This window comes from Cervus canadensis, chromosome 17 (assembly GCF_019320065.1).
Source record: "Cervus canadensis isolate Bull #8, Minnesota chromosome 17, ASM1932006v1, whole genome shotgun sequence".
NCBI classification, from domain to species: domain Eukaryota; kingdom Metazoa; phylum Chordata; class Mammalia; order Artiodactyla; family Cervidae; genus Cervus; species Cervus canadensis.
Genome location: NC_057402.1, coordinates 44,786,068 through 44,808,190, shown reverse-complemented (window position 1 = coordinate 44,808,190; position 22,123 = coordinate 44,786,068). Strand labels below are relative to the sequence as shown.

At 47.6% G+C, this 22,123-nt stretch overlaps 1 protein-coding gene across 3 annotated transcripts in view; it reads right to left on the bottom strand.

Moving 5' to 3' along the window:
- The window catches only part of HOMER2 (homer scaffold protein 2), a 124,564-nt gene that overhangs the window by 74,320 nt on the left and 28,121 nt on the right, over positions 1 to 22,123 (bottom strand). Inside the window, exon 1 of one of the 3 annotated variants that reach the window (XM_043489402.1) lies at positions 14,671 to 14,882. The exons of the other annotated variants lie outside the window; for them this stretch is intronic. Coding sequence (XP_043345337.1) covers positions 14,671 to 14,675 — 5 coding nt within the window. The 5' untranslated portion in view covers positions 14,676 to 14,882. Of the gene's footprint in view, positions 1 to 14,670; positions 14,883 to 22,123 lie in introns of those variants that run through there. 3 annotated transcript variants of the gene reach the window in all.

The window sequence follows — 22,123 nt, the reverse complement described above, 5'->3', positions numbered from 1 at the left end:
GTGGACACGGAGGGTGGGGGAGGGGAGAGTGGGACGAACTGGGAGATTAGGATTGATGAGATATACGCTACTGGGGCTTCCCAGGTGGCTCAGTGGTAAAGAATCCACCTGCCAATGCAGGAGAAACAGGAGACACAGGTTTAATCCCTGGATCACAAAGATCCCCTGGAAAAGGAAATGGCAACCTCCTCCAGTATTCTTGCCTGGAAAAATCCCATGGACAGAGCAACCTGGGGGGCTGCAGTCCATGGGGTCACAAGAGTCAGACACGACTTAGTGACTAAACAACAACATATACACCACCATGTGTAAAACAGCATGGGGACCTGTTGTATAGCACAGGGAGCTCAGCTCAGTACTCTGTGGTGACCTAGATGGGTAGGATGGGGTGGGAGGAAGTCCAGGAGGGAGGGGATACACGTATACATATACCTGATTCACTTTGTTGTAGAGCAGTAACTAACACAACATTTTGAAGCAATTATACTCCAATAAATAAATAAATAAAACACATTAAAATTCATTTCACTTGTTTCTTTTGCTTTTTTTACTGGACACTAGAACATGTAAAATTACATATGTGGCTTCATATTTCTATGGGACTGTGCTGGTCTAGTTAGCAAGGGTGGGAAGAAGCAGATTATCACATGCTGTTGATATAACACTGTATTATAATCAACTATTTTATGTGATAAACAGTATAGAGAGGCACAGGCCAACCATTCAGGTACACAGAAGGCAGGTAGGTCAGACTAGGATAGAACAGACTTGAAACACCAAACTAATGAGGATGAAGTCATGGATCACTGCGACTTAGCTGAATGCCCTGAAAGTAGCTTACGCCAACTATCCAATACATGTGCAGATTTGAAGGCTGCCACTGGAACAACAGAGGGTGTGTTTCAACATGGCCACATAGCACATGTCCTAAAGCCCTTCCTAACTCCAATGGGTTCCTGGGCCTCTATGAACAGACCTACTGTCTAGATATTCTTGTCTGCATACAACTCAATGCTCTCATGCCCAGCCTTCTCCTCCTCATACTTAAAGAACTAGACTCATCAAAAGAAACAAGGGGACTTCCCTGGTGGTTCAGGGTTAAGAATCTGCTTTCCAGTGCAGGGGATGCAGGTTTGATATCCGGTTGGGAAACCAGGATCCCACATGCTGCAGGGCAGCTGAGACTGAGCGCCACAACTAGAGAAGCCCACACACCACAAGGAAGACCCAGCACAGCAAAACATGGAAGGAAGGAAGGAAAGAAATGAGGTTTTGCTATGTTGGTTTCCCTGACTGTCTCAACTTCGGGCCACTGCAAGACTCAGAGCAGGACCAAGGAGAGGGCTATGCAGAAGCACCCAGCCCATCTTCCATGGGGCATGTGCCACGTCAGCTGATGGGGGCGAGGGCACAAGATGAGCCATCCCCACAGAAAAGCCTGTGCCCTCAGGTGTTGAGCTGACCCTCTGGATCACCACATTAACGTTCATTCCCTCCAAGAGATTATCTGCTCCCATGGAGCAAGAAAATCTACTTCTCACAGAGGTTAATAAACTTACAGATCTCATTACTCAAAGAGGTCATTGTGGCAAAAATTTTAATGCATTTTTTAGAAAAGGTCTGGAAGATTATTAACAACAGAACAATGGCTGGCTATTCAGAGAAGCAAGGGCAGACAGGTGACTGATAGAGATGAAGCAGGCTCTCTCCTCCTCCACACAGCATCCCCCAGGACTGTGGAAGGTAAAGCACTTGGAGCCCAACTGGGCTGGCCATCTCTGACTGCCCACCCTCTGGGGCTGGGGCTGCTTGCCTCTGCTCCTGCCCCTCGGTCACCTCACATGTTGGCAACTAGCACATTTACCAACACATTCCTCAGTCTTCAATGAGCACTGCAAGGCTGCTCACAAATCTGTATTTGCCCCAGCTAACTCTCTAGCCCAATGCCCACAGTCAGCTGTATCAAACCATTTCTTCTCTTTCTAATCTACCCCCTGGTTCTCAGATCAATTCCTGAGCTCACACAGAGAAGGAAAAGCCAGGCAACCCAGCTCCCTCATTCCCTTTTCCACCTCAGCCTCAAAATGCCACCATACCTGCACCTTGCCTGGTCTCTAAGGGTGATCCTCCCAGCATAAAGCTCTTATTCTAGTTCCTTCCTGCCATCCACTTCCTTGTGCCAACCACACTGCCTGCCATCTTTCTTGAATATCTTTAATCTCCGTTCCTGTTTCCCCCTCAGCCTTCCAACATGCTCAACTGATGAAATGAAAATCAGCCTTCCTTCTACCCTGACTCACCCTCAAGCTCAGCCTGACTTCTTTATTCCCCTGCCGTACACTCACTCCTTAAACCACTGCAGATGGATTTGTGCCTTCACACTTGGCTGAAGCTGCTCTTAAAATCCATCAGTGCCCTAACTCTCCCACCCCCACGGCAGGATTTAACAGCACGCACGTTGGGTCCCCACCCAGCTTCCCAAGGCCTTCACCCATGTTGAGTACACCTCCCTTTCGGCCGCCTCTCCCCTGGCTTTCACAACACCTCTCTCCTCCAGCCTGCCTCCAATATCATCACCTCTAAGTCTCACCCACTGGCTTCTTTTCCTTCTCTTCAACTGGTGTCCTTTCCCAGAGTTCCATCTTCATCTTTTTAAAGTATTTTTCTAAAAAAATATTTTATTATTCTTATTGTTATTTTATTTATTTTTATTTTTTGGATGTGCTGTGCAGCATGTGGGATCTTAGTTTCCCATACCCCCTACACTGGAAGCGCAGAGTCTTAACCACTGGATGGCCAGGGAAGCCTCCCATCTTCATCTTCTTGATCCACTCTCTCCTTGGATGATCAAGTCCATCTCAGAGGTGATGGCTCTCAAATCTGTACCTCTGATTGTACCCTAATTGCTGAGTGCTAGAGTTGAATTTCTATTGATAGAGGCCACTCCACATGACCCACTACAAGTGGAAATTCACCCAGACTAAACTCTCATCAACTCTCTCCCCTAAACTGCATCTCCTCTTGTGTTCTTAATCTCAGTCAATGGCACCACCATCCACTCAAACAGTCTAGAAACACCTGAATTGCTGGCAGCTCCGCCTCTCCCTTCCTCTCATTACAACAATCAAGAGCTGTGGGTCCACCTCCCACGTGACTCTCGGGGGAGCCTTTTGCCTCCAGAAGATGCATCTTAAGAACATGAATTCTGCTCTCAAATGGGCATGAGCTTGGTTTCCTAGCTGCGAGCTTGAACAGATTACTGAACCTCTCAAGCCCAGTTTCTCCAACTATGAAAGTGAGGGTTGTTGTGAGAATTAAACGAGATATTGTATAGACACACTCTGCATACTAACTCAAACCCACTGAGTTCTCATTAAGTAATAGCTTAATTTGTGTCCTGATTTGGCAACTCTACAGGAAAGACATTCAAGCTTTCACTCTCTCATCTCTGGCAAGGTGCCTTACATACATTTTTATGCTTTATTGTATTATATCTATTCCTAGAAGCTGCCACAGATCCAGTACAGAACAGGGCATGGTCTACATTATATAAATCTGTGCCATATATGCTCTGCGCTCTCAACACTTCTTGCCTGGATTGTGCCTAGTTCCTATGAGGTATCTTTCCTCTGCTCTCTCAACTTTCTGTGCTACCCTTCATTATCATCTCTGGGATACTTTTCCTAACACAAGTAATGTTCTTCTCTTCAAAACTGAGTGCTCCCTCATTACCTATAGACTGAAGTCAAAATTCCATAGGATATAGCATGTTTCTGCCTTCTAACCCGTTACCTCATCCTCTCTGAGCCCACTGCCTGCCACTGCCTGGGACTCAGGCCTCATTCTTAGGTACCAAGATGAACTGCTCCTCCCACCTCCAGCCTCACCCATGGCTGGCTCCCCCTGCCACCTATGGGATAAAGTCCCAAACACGTAGCACAAAGGCCTTTCCTTCATGTCTGTACCTTCCTGACCCCCTTCTCCACGCCCACCATGCACTGCACATTCTTTCTCACCTCCCTGCCCACTACTAAGCTAACGCACGTCACAGGGTGTGCTTAACTTAATCCTCACAACCACACTCTGATGGTGGTACTATCATCAGTCCCATTTCACACATAATGTGAAGCTCACAAAGGTCAGTATCTTGCTCCAAGCCATACAGCCAGCAAATGGCCAGCCCAGGCCTGAGTCCAAGGTCTCTGCTCTTGACCTGAACACTCCACTGCCTCCTGTGGGCCGCTCTCTCCATCTCAATGCTTCCCTTTGCCCTGCAGTTCTGTTTACCTCAGAAACTCCTTCTTATCCTTCAAGACTCAGTTCCAAAGTCACCTTCTTCAAGAAGCCTTCTGCAACTTCTCAAAGAGTTAGGAATTTTATCCTAAGTCATATTTCAATAAAAGGCTATTTCATTGTCCTAATTAGCTACCCACCATCCCTCTCCTTTGGGAGGGCAGGAACCCAGTCCCAACAGGCTTTGTCATCCTGTCACCTGGCCCAGAGAAGGTGCTCAAGAGCTAAGGGATGGCCAAGAAAGCTACAGGAGGGACTTCCTGGTGGTCCACTGGTTTAGACTCTGTGCTTTCAATGCAGGGGACACGGGTTCAATCCCTGGCTGGGGAAGTAAGGTCCCACATGCCCTGTGGTGCAGCCAAAAAAATTGAAAATAAATAAATAACTATTAAAAATAAAGTTATCAGAGCTGATGAACAGATGAAGGGTGATCAGAGAGGGGTTCAGATCCATATAAGTGGGTGGGAATCAGAGATATGAGACCCTGAAACCAATTACTGTCTAGACCACATAGGCCCTGGTCCCATATCAATATCTCCCATGTTAGTCCATTAGGTGATGTTTGTTTGATGTCTAGCTCCCCTACTAGGCTGAAAGCATCATGGGGCCATCACTGTGATTGTTCACAGTACATAGGTAGATGGCCATGAATTGTTGAATGAATAAGTGAATGAATATACAACAAAGGGTTCCCTAACTTGCAGCACAAATCACTAGTCTGACGCCCACAATGGGGAGACACTGATTTTTGTTTTTTGTTTTTGGTTCACTCTTGCACCTTCCCATGAAAGGAACTGGCTGACAGACTGGTTTTCTTGTGAAGATAGGTGGGTCAGCTTCCTTACCTTTCTTCTCTGCTAGCTAGTAACATTTCTCTACCAACATGAACTGAGAGGCTTAGTGATATGAGCAGAAGCTTCAGAAGGCAAACTGCATATCCTCTGGGTCACATGATGACAGGGAACCAATTCTGACAATACTCAGGACTGGGAGAGAGCAGCTGAGGACTTGAGGAGCACCCAAGAATGGACCGTGTCTAATCATGTATCCCAGAAAGGTACATCGGGAGCCACCTGTAGACCTTCCACCCAAGGCAGAAATGATCATGATGATCTTAGTGAACTTGCCCACCACTGATGAAATATTTATGTCAGTGAAGTATATATGTATGCTCAGTCGTGTCTGACTCTTTGCAACCCCATGGACAGTAGCCCACCAGGCTTCTCTGTCCATGGGATTTCCCAGGTAAGAATACTGGAGTGGGTTGCCATTTCCTTCTCCAGGGGATCAACCCAGGAATCAAATCCTCATCTCTTGTATCTCCTGCATTGGCAAATGAATTCTTTACCACTAGGAAGAATGCCATCTGGGAAGCCATTTATGTGTCAAAACAGTGTGTTAAATGTTATGTACACATTTTTCTCATCAGTTTCTCAGTCGTTTGATAGATGTAGATGGTGAAGCTAAAGAGATAAAATGACTTGTCCAAGCTCACACAGCCAGCCAGGAAGGCTGGAATCTGTACTCAGCATCCTCTCCAGTTCCCAGACAGGTGGACTTTCATGACAACAGACTCATTTGCTGAGATAGCCAGTTCTAGTTTCTGTCTGCCTGGACGGGTTAGAGAGCTCGTCCTCAGACCAACTGAGCTGAAATCAGCCATGTCTACCAGGAGCTCCTTCTCCTGCCCTTCAGAGCGTCCCAGCACAGGCTCTGTTCCTCGTCCCCAGGAGGACCTTCTCCATCACCCCTCTCCCCCAGGACAACAGACACCAAAGCAACCCTCCTGTTCTCCATTTATCTGAACAACTCCAATTAAAAGCTTTCCCAATTAAAAATCCCAAAAGGGATCCAATGCCAGGGTAGCAGGGACTGCAATATACCTCACTAATTAGATCCCTGTGGACAACCCCTACCCTGTAACCCACAGACAAGACATCCCCCAGTGCATAAGGGGAGGAAGGAGGACAAAGGCTGGTTGGATGGTCCTGCTCATCACCCGAGAGCTGGACCAAGACCTCCCAGGACAAGGCAACTGAAGAGGACTGGTCAGAGCCCTGCCGGCAGCTGGGATGCAGCCTCCACTTGGCTGGGAGGTACCTGCGTATTTAGAACCCTTTAGGAAGTCTGTTAGGCTTCCCAGGTGGCTCTGTGGTGAAGAATCTGCCTGCCAGTGCAGGAGACTTGGTTGGAGCCTTGGGTCGGGAAGATCCCCTGATGGAGGGCAATGCAACCCACCCCAGTGTTCTTGCCTGGAGAATCCCATGGACAGAGGAGTCTGGTGGACTACAGTCCATGTGGTTGCAAAACAGTCAGATATGACTTAGCCACTAAACAGCAACAACTACCAGGGTCTCTTAATGCACGGCTCTTAAGCTAACTGCTTCGGCTGGTGGCAATGCTTTATCCTAAGCTTTTCTGAACAGGGTGGGGGATACCATGGTCCCCAATTCCTCAGAAGGAGAAAACGACTATCAACCAGGCTTGTGAATAAAAAATTAAAAAAAAAAAAATCTCCAGTCGTTGACAAATGTCTAAATGTGTTCCCCACATGCATATTTTTATTCTAACAAGCTAATTTGAAATATAATTTAAATAAATTCTACCAGAATGATACCATATGACTAACAGCCCCCGGCGGCAGAACTACTGGAGGGAGGCTTCATCGTACATTCAGCAGAGGTTCCCAACCTGACACTCTTCCCACACAACGCACACCCCGCTAGGAAACCGGCTCCGGCTGCCAACACGCACCTCCAAGCCTATAAATACGACTGGGGGTGGGGGGGCAGGCCGAGTGCGCAATACCTAGAAGTGCAGGCAGAGAACATGTGGGGTTCGGGGACCCAAGGATCCAAGCCTATGCAAATCAGCAGCTCTTGGCCCCAACTCCTCTCGAGGCTCCTTTGTGCTTAATTTATTTTCATGTTAGGAAAAAAAAAAAAAAGTCTAACTCTCAAGATCCATAAGGTCGGGACCCAGCACACCTGAGAGTTCTAATATTCTGAAGAATGCTTTTTCTCTATTGTAACTCTGTTTGGGGGTGCTGTTCACTTTTGACAAAGGTGCAGGGAGTTTTTCTTTTCAAAGGCAAAAGGAGCTCCCATCCCCACTCCATATACCAAAAGAAGTCTTTTCCCAAAGGTTTTAGGTGCCAGTGCTGGCACAGGTAATCTGTCACAGGATTTATCCAGATTTTTTTTTTCATTTTCATATTTTTTTTTAATTGCCTGACAACTGAAGCAGGGACTGTACCGACCTCCCTGACTGTGTGTTCCTGTCAATCCCCTCGCCAAGGGAAGCCTCTCTGCAGGAGGGGCCTGATGCCCAGAAGACACAGGGCTTTGCAGAGGAAGACGTCTAAGGGGTGGGCATGGGTGCTTTTGGCTTGTAGGCAGCCTTCTCTTCTAGGTCTTACAGCAGAATTACTCTGCCCTAATATTTCCAAACAAGCAGAGATAGTTTGAGCAGCTGGGTCCTCGTCCACCAGCCACCCTTAGCAACCACGAAGGATCCTCAGTGTTCTTACCAGGATTCACTAAGGAGTGGTGACTCATCCAAAATTACACAGTCTCCACAAATTACCCAATGTTAATTGTGATCTTGGTCTCCTCTACCATTTCTTTCCTTCAGTAATTCATTTAAAAGATTATCAAAATGTGACTTTTATTTTTTAATTTATACCCTGCCTTGCTCTAGAAAGGATTTCAGCAGGTTTGCAGAGATGTATAAAATTCAGCAAAATGATAAATCAGAAATAGGTTTGGAGTTGAATGATGGTGTATATTTATAGTAATTGGCAAGGAAAGATGTCCATTCAAGGTATTTTAAGTTGAAAAACAGGTTACAAAAGAGACGTGTGACATGATTCAATTTTGATAAAAATATCCAATTTTTTTATATTGCTTGCTCTATGTAAACGTCTATCTAGACACTGAGACATGTATACATGGAAAAGAGTCTGCAAAGACGGACATCTGATTGCTAATGGAGGTTATCCTTGTGAGGTGGGATGACAAGTAATTTTCACTTCCTTCTTTACACTGTTATTTTTTAGTATGAACATATAATACTTTTATAATTAGAAAAAAGCAAAGCTATTTCCATTTTTGTTTTTTAAGTAGTGAAAGAGCGAAGGCAAAACAAGGACAGGGTCAAAAAACTGAGCGAGGAATAGAAGTAAACAATGAGATCTCATCAATGTGATAAGGTCACCACACATCTGTCTCCTAAGCTCCCCAGAAGCCACTGCAGAAAGGAAACCCAATAATTTACACAAACCACTGAGCCCATCAGACAAAAAACAAACCCCCTTTCTGTTCTGGGTCCTCCTTCAGGGAACTGTGCACAAGCAGCAAAAGTGCCCTCAAGTCGATCCTGAATCCAAGTCAGGAGTTTCAGGACTGTTTCCAATAAGCATGATGGCATTTTCCCAAAGTGAAAGTCAACCCAAAATGAGTCATTCATTCATTCAGCACATATCTACTTGTTATCTACCCCATGCCAAGCACTGTGTATTTTTCCAACTCTGACACTAAGGGTGACACTGAGGACTGTCTGAACAATGAGGATGATCCCACATGTTAAGGGTCTCCCTAAGCATTTCTGCCGAGTGCACTGGGGAATCTTTCTTATGTTTCCCTGATAGTTCCTCTGACACCTTATGTATTACAGCATTTTGTTTAAACTCACACATATAGTTGGCACCTGTGTATGTGGCTTATGTTTTCCTTCTAAAATACAAACTCCACAAGGGCAGGAACTAACTGGTAGGTCTGCTAATGCTGGATCCTCAACAGATTCTCCAGTTGCCTAACAAATGACGAGCTTGAGACCTCAGTAAGTCAAGTTTAAAAAACCCACAAGGCATTCCTGGTGGTCCAGTGGTTAAGAATATGCCTGCTAAAGCAGACAACACAGGTTTGATCCCTGGTCTGGAAAGATCCCAAATGCCGTGAGGCAGCTAAGCCTGTGCACCCCAACTACTGAAGCCTGTGCACCATGGAGCCTATGCTTCACAGTCAGAGAAGCCACTATAATGCAAAGTCCGTGCCTGGCAACTAGAGAGTAGCCCCTGCTGGCCACAACTAGAGAAAGCCCTAGAGCAGCAACAGTTACTAGCCAAAGATATATTTAAAAAATTAAAACAAAAACAAAAAAATCCACAACAGAGGAATTCCCTGGTGGTCTACTGGTTAGGATTCTGCACTTGCATTGCCATGGGCTGGGGTTCAATCCCTGGTCAGGGAAGTAAGATCCTGCAAGCCATGGTCTGTGGCCAACACACACACACACACGCACGCACGCACGCACGCACACACACACACACACACACACACACGAAACCCATAACAGAACCAAAAGAAGACAAGTTTCCTCAATATATTCAAGAGCCTGTTATTTATTTTAGTCAACACGAACCTCCCCCCGCAAAAGTCTCTAACTTGCAAGAACTATGAAATTAGGTGTGATTCAGGAGGAGTGGAAAATTAAATGAGAAGGAATGATCATCAGAAGAAAGCAAACCAGTATAGATTACCAAGCGAAGGCCCCTGGTGTTAGATAACCAAGTGCAACATAATCTTGGCTGAAGAAAACAAATGAGTGTAAACTGAAGCCAAACAGAAATACAGTAGATGTTGTTTGTAAACACTGACAAAAGCATCCCAAAGTCACAACAGCACACAAGCTGGCTTTTCTCTTAGCCTTCTGCAGGCGGGTAGAAAGACAATTTACAACCCCAATGCTCGGGTGACAGCCGACAGCCTGAAAATTAACCCAAGTCACAATAAAAGCTAAACAGCATGCTTCAGCATTAAAAGAAAACTGCCTCCAAATGTGATTTCCTTCTTTCTTGGCCCTTGAAACTCTCAATTAAACATGCTATATAAAAAGTAATCCAGAAATGATCACGACTTCCAGGCTGGCGTCCAGGCAAGGCTGCCCACCACTTCAAGCATTGACTCAATCAAAAAATTTATTGGAAGCCTATTAGGTGCAAGACATGGTGCTAGGTGTTGGGATTCACTGGTGAAGAACGTAATACTTTATCCTCTCGGGATGCTATTGGGGAAGGCAGATGATAAACAAGCACAAAAGAATCCAAACAACGGCAGGTGTGGTGAACAATGGTGGGAACAAAGTGTGGCCATCTCAGCAAGCAGGTGATCTCTATGTCCAAATGCCAAGGATGAGAAGGAGGAAGGTTTTTGCAGAGCCAGGACAAAAGCATTCCAGGTGGAGGGAAGAACGAATTCCAAGACCTCCCAAGCAGGGCAAGAAAATAAAGGAGGCCAAGGTCAGCAGAAGGCAGGGAGGGAGGCCAGAGGGGCTGGGAGGACGGGGCACAGGACAACCCCTTGTCGGCTGGCAGGGATTTAAGGCAAAGAGTGGTGTGACCTGATTGAAAAGTGGTGTGACCCAACACTTGGGCTCCTGTGTGTGGAGAGTGGACCAGAGACACCCCAGAGTGGATGCTGGGGGTGCCTATTAGGAAGTTAGTCCAGGATGGAGGCAAATGGCCAGGAGTAGGGTAGGAGCTGTGATTCTAGGGAGAGGTGAATGCACCCCCAGATAATATCCCAGGAGCAGAACCCTGGGGACCCACTGACAGCCTGTATATTGGGGGTGAGAAAGAGAAGAATCAAGGATGACTCTTACAAGTGGGTGGATGGTGGGGCCAAGGACTGGGGATGGAGGAAGACAGAGGGAAGGAGAGGTTTGGGGAGCTCTGTGCATGAACAAGAGCAGGAAGCCCTGGGAAAGTACTGTGTTAAAAATACAGTGGCCTGGACTGCACTTCCCTGGTGGTCCAGTGGTTAAGACTCTGAGCTCCCAATGCAAGGGGCCTGGGTTCAACCCCTAGTCAGGAAACTAGATCCCTGATCTAGTGCCGCAACTAAAAATCCTACATGCTGCAGCAAAGATGGAGGATCACAAGAGCTGTAACTAAGACCCGGCACAACCAAATAAATAAACTAAACATTAAAAAAAAAGAAAGAAATATAAATATGGGAGTTGCCAGCATATAGATAGTACTTAAAGCCATGGAGGGATGGGATAACATTACTAAGGAAGAGAGTGTTGACAGCAAAAAGGAACCAGGACTAGTCCCTAAGTAACCCCATCACTCTGAGGTCAGACAGAGGAGCAACCAGCAGGCAGACTGAAGAGGAGCCATTGGGAAGAGAAGAGGAAACCCAGGAGAGTGTGGAGGCGAGGGGGAGGGAGTGGCCACAGGGGAGCAGCACTGCTGAGGAGGGGAGGAAGACATGGACAGAGGTCTGACAACATGCAGGTCATCAGTGACCCAGCAGTTCTGGGGACGAGGTGGGGACAGAAGCCAGACTATAGGCTGTGAAGGGCTGACAAATGACAGGCAGAGGAAATGAATAGAGATGGTGGTTTCAGGCTTCTCTTTTGAGATGTTCTCGGGTAAAGGGGAACAAAGAAGTGGAACAGAAGGAGGACAGGGATGTATCGGGTTGGCCAAGAATTTCGTTCAGGTTTTTCCATGAGATGGTGTAGAAAAACCCAAATGAACTTTCTGGTCAACCCAATAAAATGAGAGACGCTAAAGCTGTGCTGTCTAACATGGCGGCTCCACTAGCCACTTGTGGCTATTCAAACTTAAAAAAATTAGGTCTCAGTCACCCTAGCCACATTTCAAGTGCCCCACAGGAACAGGTAGCTGGTGGCCACCTTACTGGACCACGCAGATAAGAATGTTTCCATCAGTGTGGAAAGTTCCACGGGACAGCACTGAACCAAAGCATGTTTGTACACTGATGGGAAAGACCCTAGAGACAGATGGAGGGGAGAAAATAAGAAATGTTCCCTGACAAGGTGAAAGGGGATGTGATGGCTGGTCCTCCAGGAGGGGCGAGCCTCTGGCAGGACAACAGGTAGGAAGGAAAACATGGGGGTGGCCACACACAGGACTGTAGGCGTGGGGGTGGTGGTGAGGCACCTCCTTGACTGTGGCTGTCTTTTGTCAATGAAAAGGGAGGCAAGATGTGTGTAGGGGGAGAAGAGGGAGACCTGAGGAAGGAAGCAAGTAGGAAACAACTTCCTTGGGGAGTGAAAACACAACTTTACTGGAGAAACCAGACATACAACGCACAACACTTCTCAGAAGAGAAGCGGGAAATAGCAGTGAACTTCTGAATGAGGAAAAGCATCTTAAGTGGGGGAGAGAGAAATTCAGGCTTGATTTTTTTTTTTTTTCCTTTTAAATTTTGGTCATGTCTACACAGTAGCACTGTGACAAAGCTGTAGGATCACAGCAAGCTCTTCTACTGGCTGCCCTTTCTTAGTTCATCTCCCTCCATCCTACTCAACTCTCGGAAAGGATGACATTGGTTCTATTTTCGGTGAAAATGGCTCCCTCCTCTGTGTGAACAGCTTACCCAGCCCTTAGCTCCATCTCAATTTACAGCCATGGTTTGTATGTTCACATAAATTATAGAAGAGGTGGATATATTAAAAATGGCAGAAGTAGGTAGGAGTTACCAACCACCCCTTACCTATGAGAAGTGAGTAACAGACATTTATCAGATGATGTTAAAATTACATGAAAGACATATTCAGTGTTTAAACAAAATCCCCAAGCTACTCCTCCCTGCTTCTCTACAAACAAAAATTATTTTCTGACATTTTCTTTAAGCTTTTATGAGTAAACATTTTCATTTCCACAGAATCATTTGATCTCAACCACGGAGCTTCAATATTTGTTTTTGATCCTGCCAGTGTGTTGGGTTGGTTTTGTGTTGGCTGGGAGTTGCGGGGGGTGGTGTACAGAAAGAGTTAAAATCACCAGGTTCCTTTTATCTTCCATCTTGAGACCTACATTTGCCAACTCCTTCTTTCTATACATTTTTTTTTAAAGTATGAAATCTGAGAACCTCAAAGGTTCCCACTGCACAAAGAGCAGCGTTTCATAGCCAACCAAGAGGTCACTGGAAATGTTACAGGAAAACAGCTTCCTGGCCAGGGTGCCTCTGGTAGAAACCACTCACAGCTTTGTCCGTGTGAAATCTGGATCAGCACCAGTGTCTTCAGCAAATCTCCAGGCTCCTCTCTGTCCCCCCTGACCTGCTCACGTCAGTCTGGAGTTCTCACACTTCCCTTCTCAAAATTCATTTCAGCCTCTCTCTGGTTCCTCCAAACACTTTACAGACAGACCCCAGAGATAAAAATTCACTGGGTAAAATGACTCCACAAACTGGTAAGGACTAAGGCACAACAAAGCCACCATGGGAGCCCTGTCAGACCACCAGAGGACCCTTCCCCTTTCCACTGCTCACCAATCCTGCCTAGAAAAGCAAGTGCTCTAGACCTACCACCCCGCAGAAGTCTTTGGGTCTTGAGGAATGTGTGAAGGGCGCTCAGCTCAGCAGCAGGGGACACAGAGATTCAGGAACTCCCCTTCAGGTACCCACCACCAACCCACCCCACGGCCACTGTCAGGCTGCGCTGGTGGCTCTGCCCCTGCGCTCAGGGGTCATTCTACAAACACTCATCAGCTGCCTGCTCAACCTGGGAGAAGTCACCCAACCACTTCAGGCCTCTGCTACCTTATCTGTAAAATGGGAATAATAACCACTCCCAGAACCTGCACAGCACATCATCAATATGTGCTCACATCGGGTGAGCAGATGCACGGAGTTAATTGTGTTATTAGCGCAGCAGCTCCCTGACTCACAGCGCCTACTGCTCAGAGAGACGCCAAGGAGAAATCAATCCTGCTTTTTAAATTACTTTATATACTCGGATGCATTAGTCACTTCGACAGAGTGCTTCAACTTCTCTCCTGAGCATCCACTCAGTTGTTTCAAAGACTGAAGCCTTACCTACACATCCTCAGTCACCTCAAAGCATAAAGTCCACTATTCCTATGCGGGGGGTTATTATTATCTGGTGAGTTCCCTTTCCAGGAAAACTTCGATTTCCATTTTGTATGTAATAAATCCAACCGTGGAGACAAACTGCTTCTTAGACTCCCAAACACAGGCCCTGGAGTTGATCGCGCCTGGAGCAAAGGGACCGCGGCAGAATGGCCGAAGCAGGGAGGCCGGCCAGTGTGCTTGTCCCCGCCCGGTGCCCCCGCGCCCGGGCTGCCTTAGAGGGCGAAGGCCACGCGCGCTGCGCTTAAAGTCCAGGCCGGGGTGCCCCTGCCCGGTGTCCGCGCTCCGGAGCGGAGAGCGCGGGGTCGGGCGGCCCCAGTCTCTCCGGAGCCGGTTGCGCGCTGGCTCAGGCTCCCGGCGCTGGGCGTAGAGGCCGGTTCGCTCAGGGGGACTTCGAGCCTAGGGACGCGAGCCGGGCCACCGCAGCCCCTCGGGGTGCCGCGCGGGGCGCGCGCGGCGCGGGCTCACTCACCCCATCTCCGGCGCTGCTCCGGCGGCCGCTCCGACGGGGCCTCTCGCGTTCGCTCTCCGCCGGCTCTGCAGCCGCTCCCCGCGCGGCACATGCGGCGGCCCCTGCGCGCCCGGCTCAGCCCCGGCGCCGCTCCATTCCGTGGGGCTGCGCGGCTGCCACTACCGCCGCCGCCGCCAACAGGCGCGGGCGGGCGGGAGGGCGGGGGCTGGGCCGCCGGGGGCTGGGCGGTCGCGCTCGGGCGGCGCCCGCCCCGCCCCGCTCCCCCCCGCCCGGCTCCTTACGTAACCTTGTGGCCCCCGGGACTCGGCGCCCGGCCAAGGGGTGGGGGGCGCAGCGGGGCGTGCGGCGTCCCGCGCGCCGCCCTGCGGTCGCCACCCGCCTCCCCCCGCCTTTCCCTTGGAGACCCGGCACTGGCACTCCCCCGCCCCGTGCCCACCGCGGGGCTTGGCGCAGTGCCAGAGCAAGCATTCAGCCTGTGGGACTGCGGGGACTTGGGCGACCCTTCGTTTGCAGTTGCAGGAAGGAGCCCTCAGAAGAGGAAGTGACTTGCCCAAGGACATACGTTCAGCTTTGAGCCCAAAGTCTTCAGAATCTGCGATGGGCACGGCCGTGTGCCGCCCTGAAGCCCCCTTTCATCTTGCAGGTCCACTCCAGGGTGTTGGCTCAGGGTACCCCCACCATGAAATTCCGGATCCTACACCCGCCGCAGGTGTTCTATGGGCAAAGATGGGTTGGGGTCTCCCGACTAGAACATAATCGCTTTTCAGGAGGCTTAATCAACTTGGCTTAGAGCAAAGGAAATTGGGAGGGTAAGGGTGGAGCTTCAAGAAGAGCGATCGCTGAGTCCTCTTTCCACGCATCAGGTCCTCTTTCTACGCGTCAGGTCCTCTTTCTACGCATCACGTCCCGATCCCCTACTAAAGGCCGGCACGGGACTAAACTAATCTTCATCTCCACTCTGGGCCCTTCACAGGATCATTTTCTCCTGAGAACATGCTGCCCACCTAAGCCTGGGCAGTATTTCTTTACTCAGGACAGTAAACAAAAGTCTAGGCACAAGCATATGAAGCAGGGCCACCACCCCAAGCCTACCCGCATGTTTCCTGGGACCACAGCTTTACCTGGGAACCCTCAAGGTCTCCTCCTGGGGCTGGTGACCCGCTATGAGTAATTGTCTCAATTACAGACCTGATCCTATCTCCTTCCCACCATCCTTAGGATGAACACAAGATATTGAACGTGCTCACAAGGGCCGGCCTCATGGTGCCTCCACCTCCCTCTCCAGACTCTCCATGCATTCTCTCCCCTTGCTTCCTGTGCAGCAGCCAACTGGCCATCCTCCCTTCAGCACCTGCTGTTCTCAGTCTGGGGAGATACTTTCCTCTCTTGTCTCTGACACCCCAACCCCTTTGCTCGTCAATTCCTACGCATTTTCAGATCTCAGTTAAACTGTCCCTTCCTTGTGGAATCTTTATCTGATGCCCCAGACAAGACTGTGAACCCCTGTACTTTTTCTTCATTGCACTCACTGTATGTAATGTCTGTGAAATTAATAATTTAACCATCTCTCAGGCACATCTGCACACTCTATGAAGCTGTTATAAATTTTGCTTATCACTGCGTCTCCAGTGCCTAGAACAGTGCCTGAAAGTCTTCTGTCAAACATTTGTTGAATGAATGAATGAGCGAATAGGCTAGGCCACAGATAAACAGAATTGGCCAGGGTCTGTAAGCACAGGTAAGTCTGTTCCCAGGTGGCGCTAGTAGTAAAGAACCCGCTACAGATGCAGGAGACATAAGAGACCCAGGTTCGATCCCTGGGTCAGGAAGATCCCCTGGAGGTGGGCATGGCAACCCACACCAGTATTCTTGCTTGGAGAATCCTATGGACAGAGGAGCCTGGTGGGCTACAGTCCATAGTCAGACACAACTGAAGCAACTTAGCACACACCACACAGAGCCAGGACTGGATAAGCATTTGATCCTGGAGGAAACTCATCACCAGCTGAATTCCGAAGGCCAGGTGAAGCTGGTTGGGGTGGGGGTGGGGGGGTGGAGGTTCCCAGCAGTATCAAAAGGAGGAGTCAGGAAAGAAGACTAGAAGAACCCGGCTCAGCTGGAGTAGGAGGATCGGGGAATAGACTCACGGTGCACTTGGACCAAGCAGCGTCCCCAACCCTGAGAGGGAGTTTCCTTTGGCTCCACTGGTGGAAAGGGCAACACCCAAGTTACCTTGGGAAGAGGTACTGAAGCCACACAGGTGGGGCTGCTGAATCACCTGGGCTGCTTCACACAGTCAGCAAAAAGCAGGGCGGTGCGGGAGGTATAAGCCCGGTAAGGTTAAATACGCTGGGATTAAAGTGACCGTGACCAAAGCTTCCCTACAGGAAAGGGTGGATCAGACAAGAGTGGGAAATGGATGTCCCTCCTTTCCCCCAGTTTCAGGCTGCTGTCCCTGGGGGTAGGGGTAACCGCCACTCCTCTCCTTCACCCCCAACTCCAGGCCCAGGTTGGGTGCTGCCTCTCAGGAGCTTTCCCAGATGCCCAGAGCCTTGTCTAAGCTTCCAGTTCTTGCCAGCAGTACTTCATCTTGGAGTTTTCCCTAGAAAGAGGCCACTTAACTTCCCTATTAGTGCCTCCTCCCTCTATTGAAGCCAACACAGTAACCCTTTTTCTGTGAAATATCGCCCATCAACATGGTCTTCATGGCCCCAATTGCCAAGGGAAATGATGGGTGAAGTCGTTCCTGTTCAAGAGTCTCACAGTTGAGGCTTGCCTGGAGGTCCAGTGACTGAGACTCTGAGTTCCCTATGCATGGGGCCCAGGTTCCATCCCTGATCATGGAATTAGATCCCATATGCCTCAAGAATTCACAACAAAGACTTGGTGCAGCCAAATAAATAAATGAATATAAAAAAAAAAAAAGTCCCATAGTCAAAGGGAGAGACTCCATGCTGACTGGACATTGAGGTGAGGCCAAGGAGAGTCTTTTTTGGCCAAAAGACTTCAGGATCCTTTTAGGTTGACCAAGAGAAGTCAGTGATGTGGGACAAGACTGAAGATGTGAAAAGGAAGGGGTAATCCTGGGGAAAGCAGGAGAGGATGGGGTCCAGGCCAGGCAGAGGTGCTGGCCCTGGAGAGAGGTGGAGGGTCTAGAGGGGAAGATGAGAGAGGTAGAGGGAACCCTTGCCTGGTGGGCTCCTTTTTCTTTTTTTAGATTTTGTTTTAAAAAATGTGGACCATTTGTAAAGTCTTTATTGAATTTGTTACAATATTGCTTCTGTTTTATGTTTTGTTTCTTTGGCCAGGAGGCACCTGGGATCTTAGCTCCCCCACCAAGGACCAAACCTGCACACCCCTCACTGGAAGGTGAAGTCTGAATCACTGTCCGTCCCATGCGCTCTTTTTCCTAAGGAAAGAAACGACACTTACTGAATGTGCACAAGAGAGAGGAGATGGGGCAGAAGCCAAACTTGATAGCATTGGGAAAATAAAAACTAGTGTTTGAACAGACCCAGAGTTGGAAATGAGCAGGGCAGAGATGTCCCAGAAGTCTGGGAGGCCATGTCTTGACCAGAACCACCTCAGGGACCTGGAATTCCTGCCATTCTCTGCAGGCAGCAGAGGCTCTGGAACCTGATAGGTGGCACGGGAAGGACACCCTGGGCTCCAACAGGGGCAAACTGGTAACTGTGGATGGCTCACCAGAGAGCTACATGAACCTGCGAAATTAAGGAAAACAGCAGCTCCACGTGTGCCCTCCCTCTGTACTGCAAATGAATTCTCCCAGGCATCCTGGGCAGAAGAGCACTGTGCACCCCCTGTGCCTAAGAGGTTTGTGGTCCACACCACTGGCTTCTTGTCTCCCAAAAGCTAGCTTCTGGAGAAATGGCTGATAGTAGTCTAAGGCAGGAAAAGTGCAAACCAGCACAGAGTATCTTGTAATACCACAAAGTAAGGAGATACTAAAAAACAACAACAACACAAGGGCTGGGCGTCTGCTGAAGGGATACAGGAGCTAACTGAAAGAGCTTCCAATGGCCAAAGCTGGAACAATTTGGGCAATATGATAAATAACACTGTATAGGATTATAACACAAAATATAACAAATACACACAAATCCATACGGATGTAAATTATTACATAAGTGGGAAGAAACAAACCTTCTCTACAGAAGAATCTCAAACAACATGTGCAGGTGCTCTCCCCTCCTCCACCTCCTGGACAGTAAGCTGGTCTTAGCATCTTAGTACTTTGTTTCTAAAGAAGAGAGAATGGGAAGGGAAAAACAGGAACTTTACAGTGGAGAAACCGGACAGACACTACCTTGGCCAGGTGATCCGGGTTACCATCACCAGTTGTAAGCCATGTTGGAATCACATACCCTCTGATGCGATGGAAGAGAAGCAGACCTCACCTGTACGTTATTTTTCCCTAAGCCCATAACCTAGTCGTGAAAGGGGCACTTCCTGGTGGCTCAGTGGGAAAGAGTCCACCCGCCAAGGCAAGAGATTCAGGTTCAATCACTGGGTCAGGAAGATCCCTTGGAGAAGGGAATGGCAACTCACTCCAGTATTTTTGTCTGGGAAATCTCATGGATGGAGGAGCCTGGCAGGCTGCAGGGGTCTCGAAAGAATAGGACACGACTTAGCAACTGAACAACACAATCATGATAAACACACCAGACAAATCCACATTGAGGGACATTGTACAAAATTCCTGATCAGTACTCTGTCAAACTGTCAAGGTTATGATAAGCAAGAAAAGACTGAGAAACTGTCACAGACCAGAGGAAACTAAGGTGATATGAGTTATTATTTGGCTGCTGAGTGTTAGTCACTCAGTTGTGTCCGACTCTGCAACCCCACGGGGGTCATAGCCCGCCAGGCTCCTCTGTCCATGGGATTTCCCAGGCAGGAATACTGGAGTGGGTTGCCAGTCCCTTCTCTAGGGGATCTTCCAGTTTTTCCTGACCCAGGGATCGAACCCGGGTCTCCTGCATTGCAGGCAGATTCTTTACCGTCCTGGCTACGAGGTAAGCCCCAAGGTGATGACACGATGATTTACTAAATACTGTATTTAGATCCTGGAAGATAGAGAAGAAAAAATTTTGAAATCTAAATAAAATCTGGGTTCCATGTTGTGGGTTTGATCTCTGGTTGGGAAACTAAGATCCCACATGCTGTGCAGTGCAGCCAAATTTAAAAAAAAAAAATTTTCAATGGGGGAAAACTGGGTGGGGATAGATAGGAACTCCCTGTACTGTCTTTGCAACCTTTCTGTAAATCTAAAATTGGTCCCAAATAAAAGAAAGTAGCCTTGGGAGTTTCCTGTATACTAGAATCCTCCAAGTAGTCCAATCACTGGTCGTCTCAGAAAGGTGAATGTGTGGAACACTGAACAAGAACCTCACCAGGGAATGTCTAGGACTTCAAATTGTCTGCATAGCTCCAAAAGCAATGAATCAAAATCTTGCTTTTCCATTTTTTTTAAACAATTGCAACCTACAGTAAGAAACAGATTTTACACTGTGGCTGGGTACATACTTCTACTTTATCTACAGTTATACCTAGACAAAATGGAAACAAAAATTATATATATAAGTGAAAGTTACACAAAGCAATTCTCACCTGCAAAGCATTAAGACATTTTCCATTCTGTTCTATTTTTAAAAGCAATGCTGTTCACAATCCACTAAATTGATTTCAAAACCTGTAATCCATGTATGTTTCTTCTTTCAACAGCAAAATTAGGCTCACAGTGTATATGTATATTATTAGTGTGTTCAGATTTCTGGTATTGCTAGTCCAGGGACTTCAACTTTTTTGTCTTCTAACCTTCTCTCCACTACATATGAAACAAGTATCTTACTAAAGTCATTAATTAAACAGGTAACAATCAGGTATATTTTGCAGCTATTAAGATATCTGTGGTATAATTTGTACTATATTTCTAGATAGTAACATAGAAAAATATTCTTTCAAGAAATATTAATCATCTCCTATGTGCCTGGTACTGTGCTGAGTTTTAGGGATAAAGTGCTCAGCAAAAGAGACAAAGTGCTTCTATAATGTCATGGAACTATAAGAGTGGGTAGAAATATTAAAAAATCAGAAACATATAAACTGTTACCTGTGTGAATAAAATGGTCCTAATGTAGGTTGAGAGGGATTGTCAGGAATGGCCTCTTTGAAGAGGCATTTAAGAAGAGGCCTGGGAATTTACCTGGGGGTCCAGTGGTTAAGACTTAGCCTTCCAGAGCAGGGAGTATGGTTTCTGATCCCTGGTTGGGGAGCTAAGATCCAACATGCCTCTCGGCCAAAAAAACAAAACATAAAACACAGAAGCAATACTGTAACAAATCCAAGAAAGACTTAAAAAGATGGTCCACACCAAAAAAAAAAAAAGGCCTGAAGAACAAAGGGCAGGTATGGCGGAGGGAAGAGGCCCTGGACAGAGGAGCACGGAGGTGGAGAAGGCTGGGAGGCTCCGGGGACTGCAGGGTCAGCGTGGTTGGAGTCACGCAGTTCAGCAAGGCAGGTGATGAGCTGGGAGCGGTCCCCAGGGCCCTGATGCAGGGTTAAGGGGATTTATCCAACCACACTGACAGGTTGGAGAATGGTCTGGTTTACATTTTTTGAAGCTCGCTCTGGCTACTGGGAGGAGAAGAGGTAAGAAGGAGACAAGAGTGAAAGTAGGGAGACCAGTTAAGAGGCTCTAGCAGAGAAACCCAGACAGAAGACAAGGGTTGAGAGGAAGGGAAGTGGATTATAGATCAGAGCTATATTTTGGAGGGAGACTTGACAGGACTTGGTGATGGGTGTGTATTATGGGTGTGTATTATGATATAAAGTTAAATTCAGAAAATCATCCATGTTATTATATTCATTGAGCTGCAGCTATAATTAGGTAAAAGCTACTAGTCTGCATGGACAAGGCTTGGAAGTATAGAAAATGAAAAGTTTGCTTTGTTGGGACAGCAGAAGGAACACAGGGTAAAAGCACAAACACTGGAGTCAGACAGACTTGGCCTGTGTCTCAGCCCTGCCACTGACTATCTCTGTGATGCTTTGCAAGCTTTTTAACCTCTCTGAGCCTCAGTTCTCTCACCTGTAAAATGGGGATACCTCACTGGACTGTGAGGAAGATGAAATGAGAAAACATGTAAAGTGCTTAGCTGAGTTCCGTGGCATTTGTCATTGCTGTTCAGTCACTACATCATGTCCGACTCTTTACAACCCCATGGATGGCAGCATGCCAGGCTCCTCTGTCCTCCACTATTTCCCAGAGTTTGTTCAAATTCATGTCCATTGAATGTACAGTACATTCTGAATACATTTCAAGTATTACTATTATTACTGGTTATTGTGGTGGGACCAGGGCAAACTTTTCATTCTTTATTGTGACTGAATTAATACTGTTATAACGGTATTTATAGAGTTGGTAATTTAA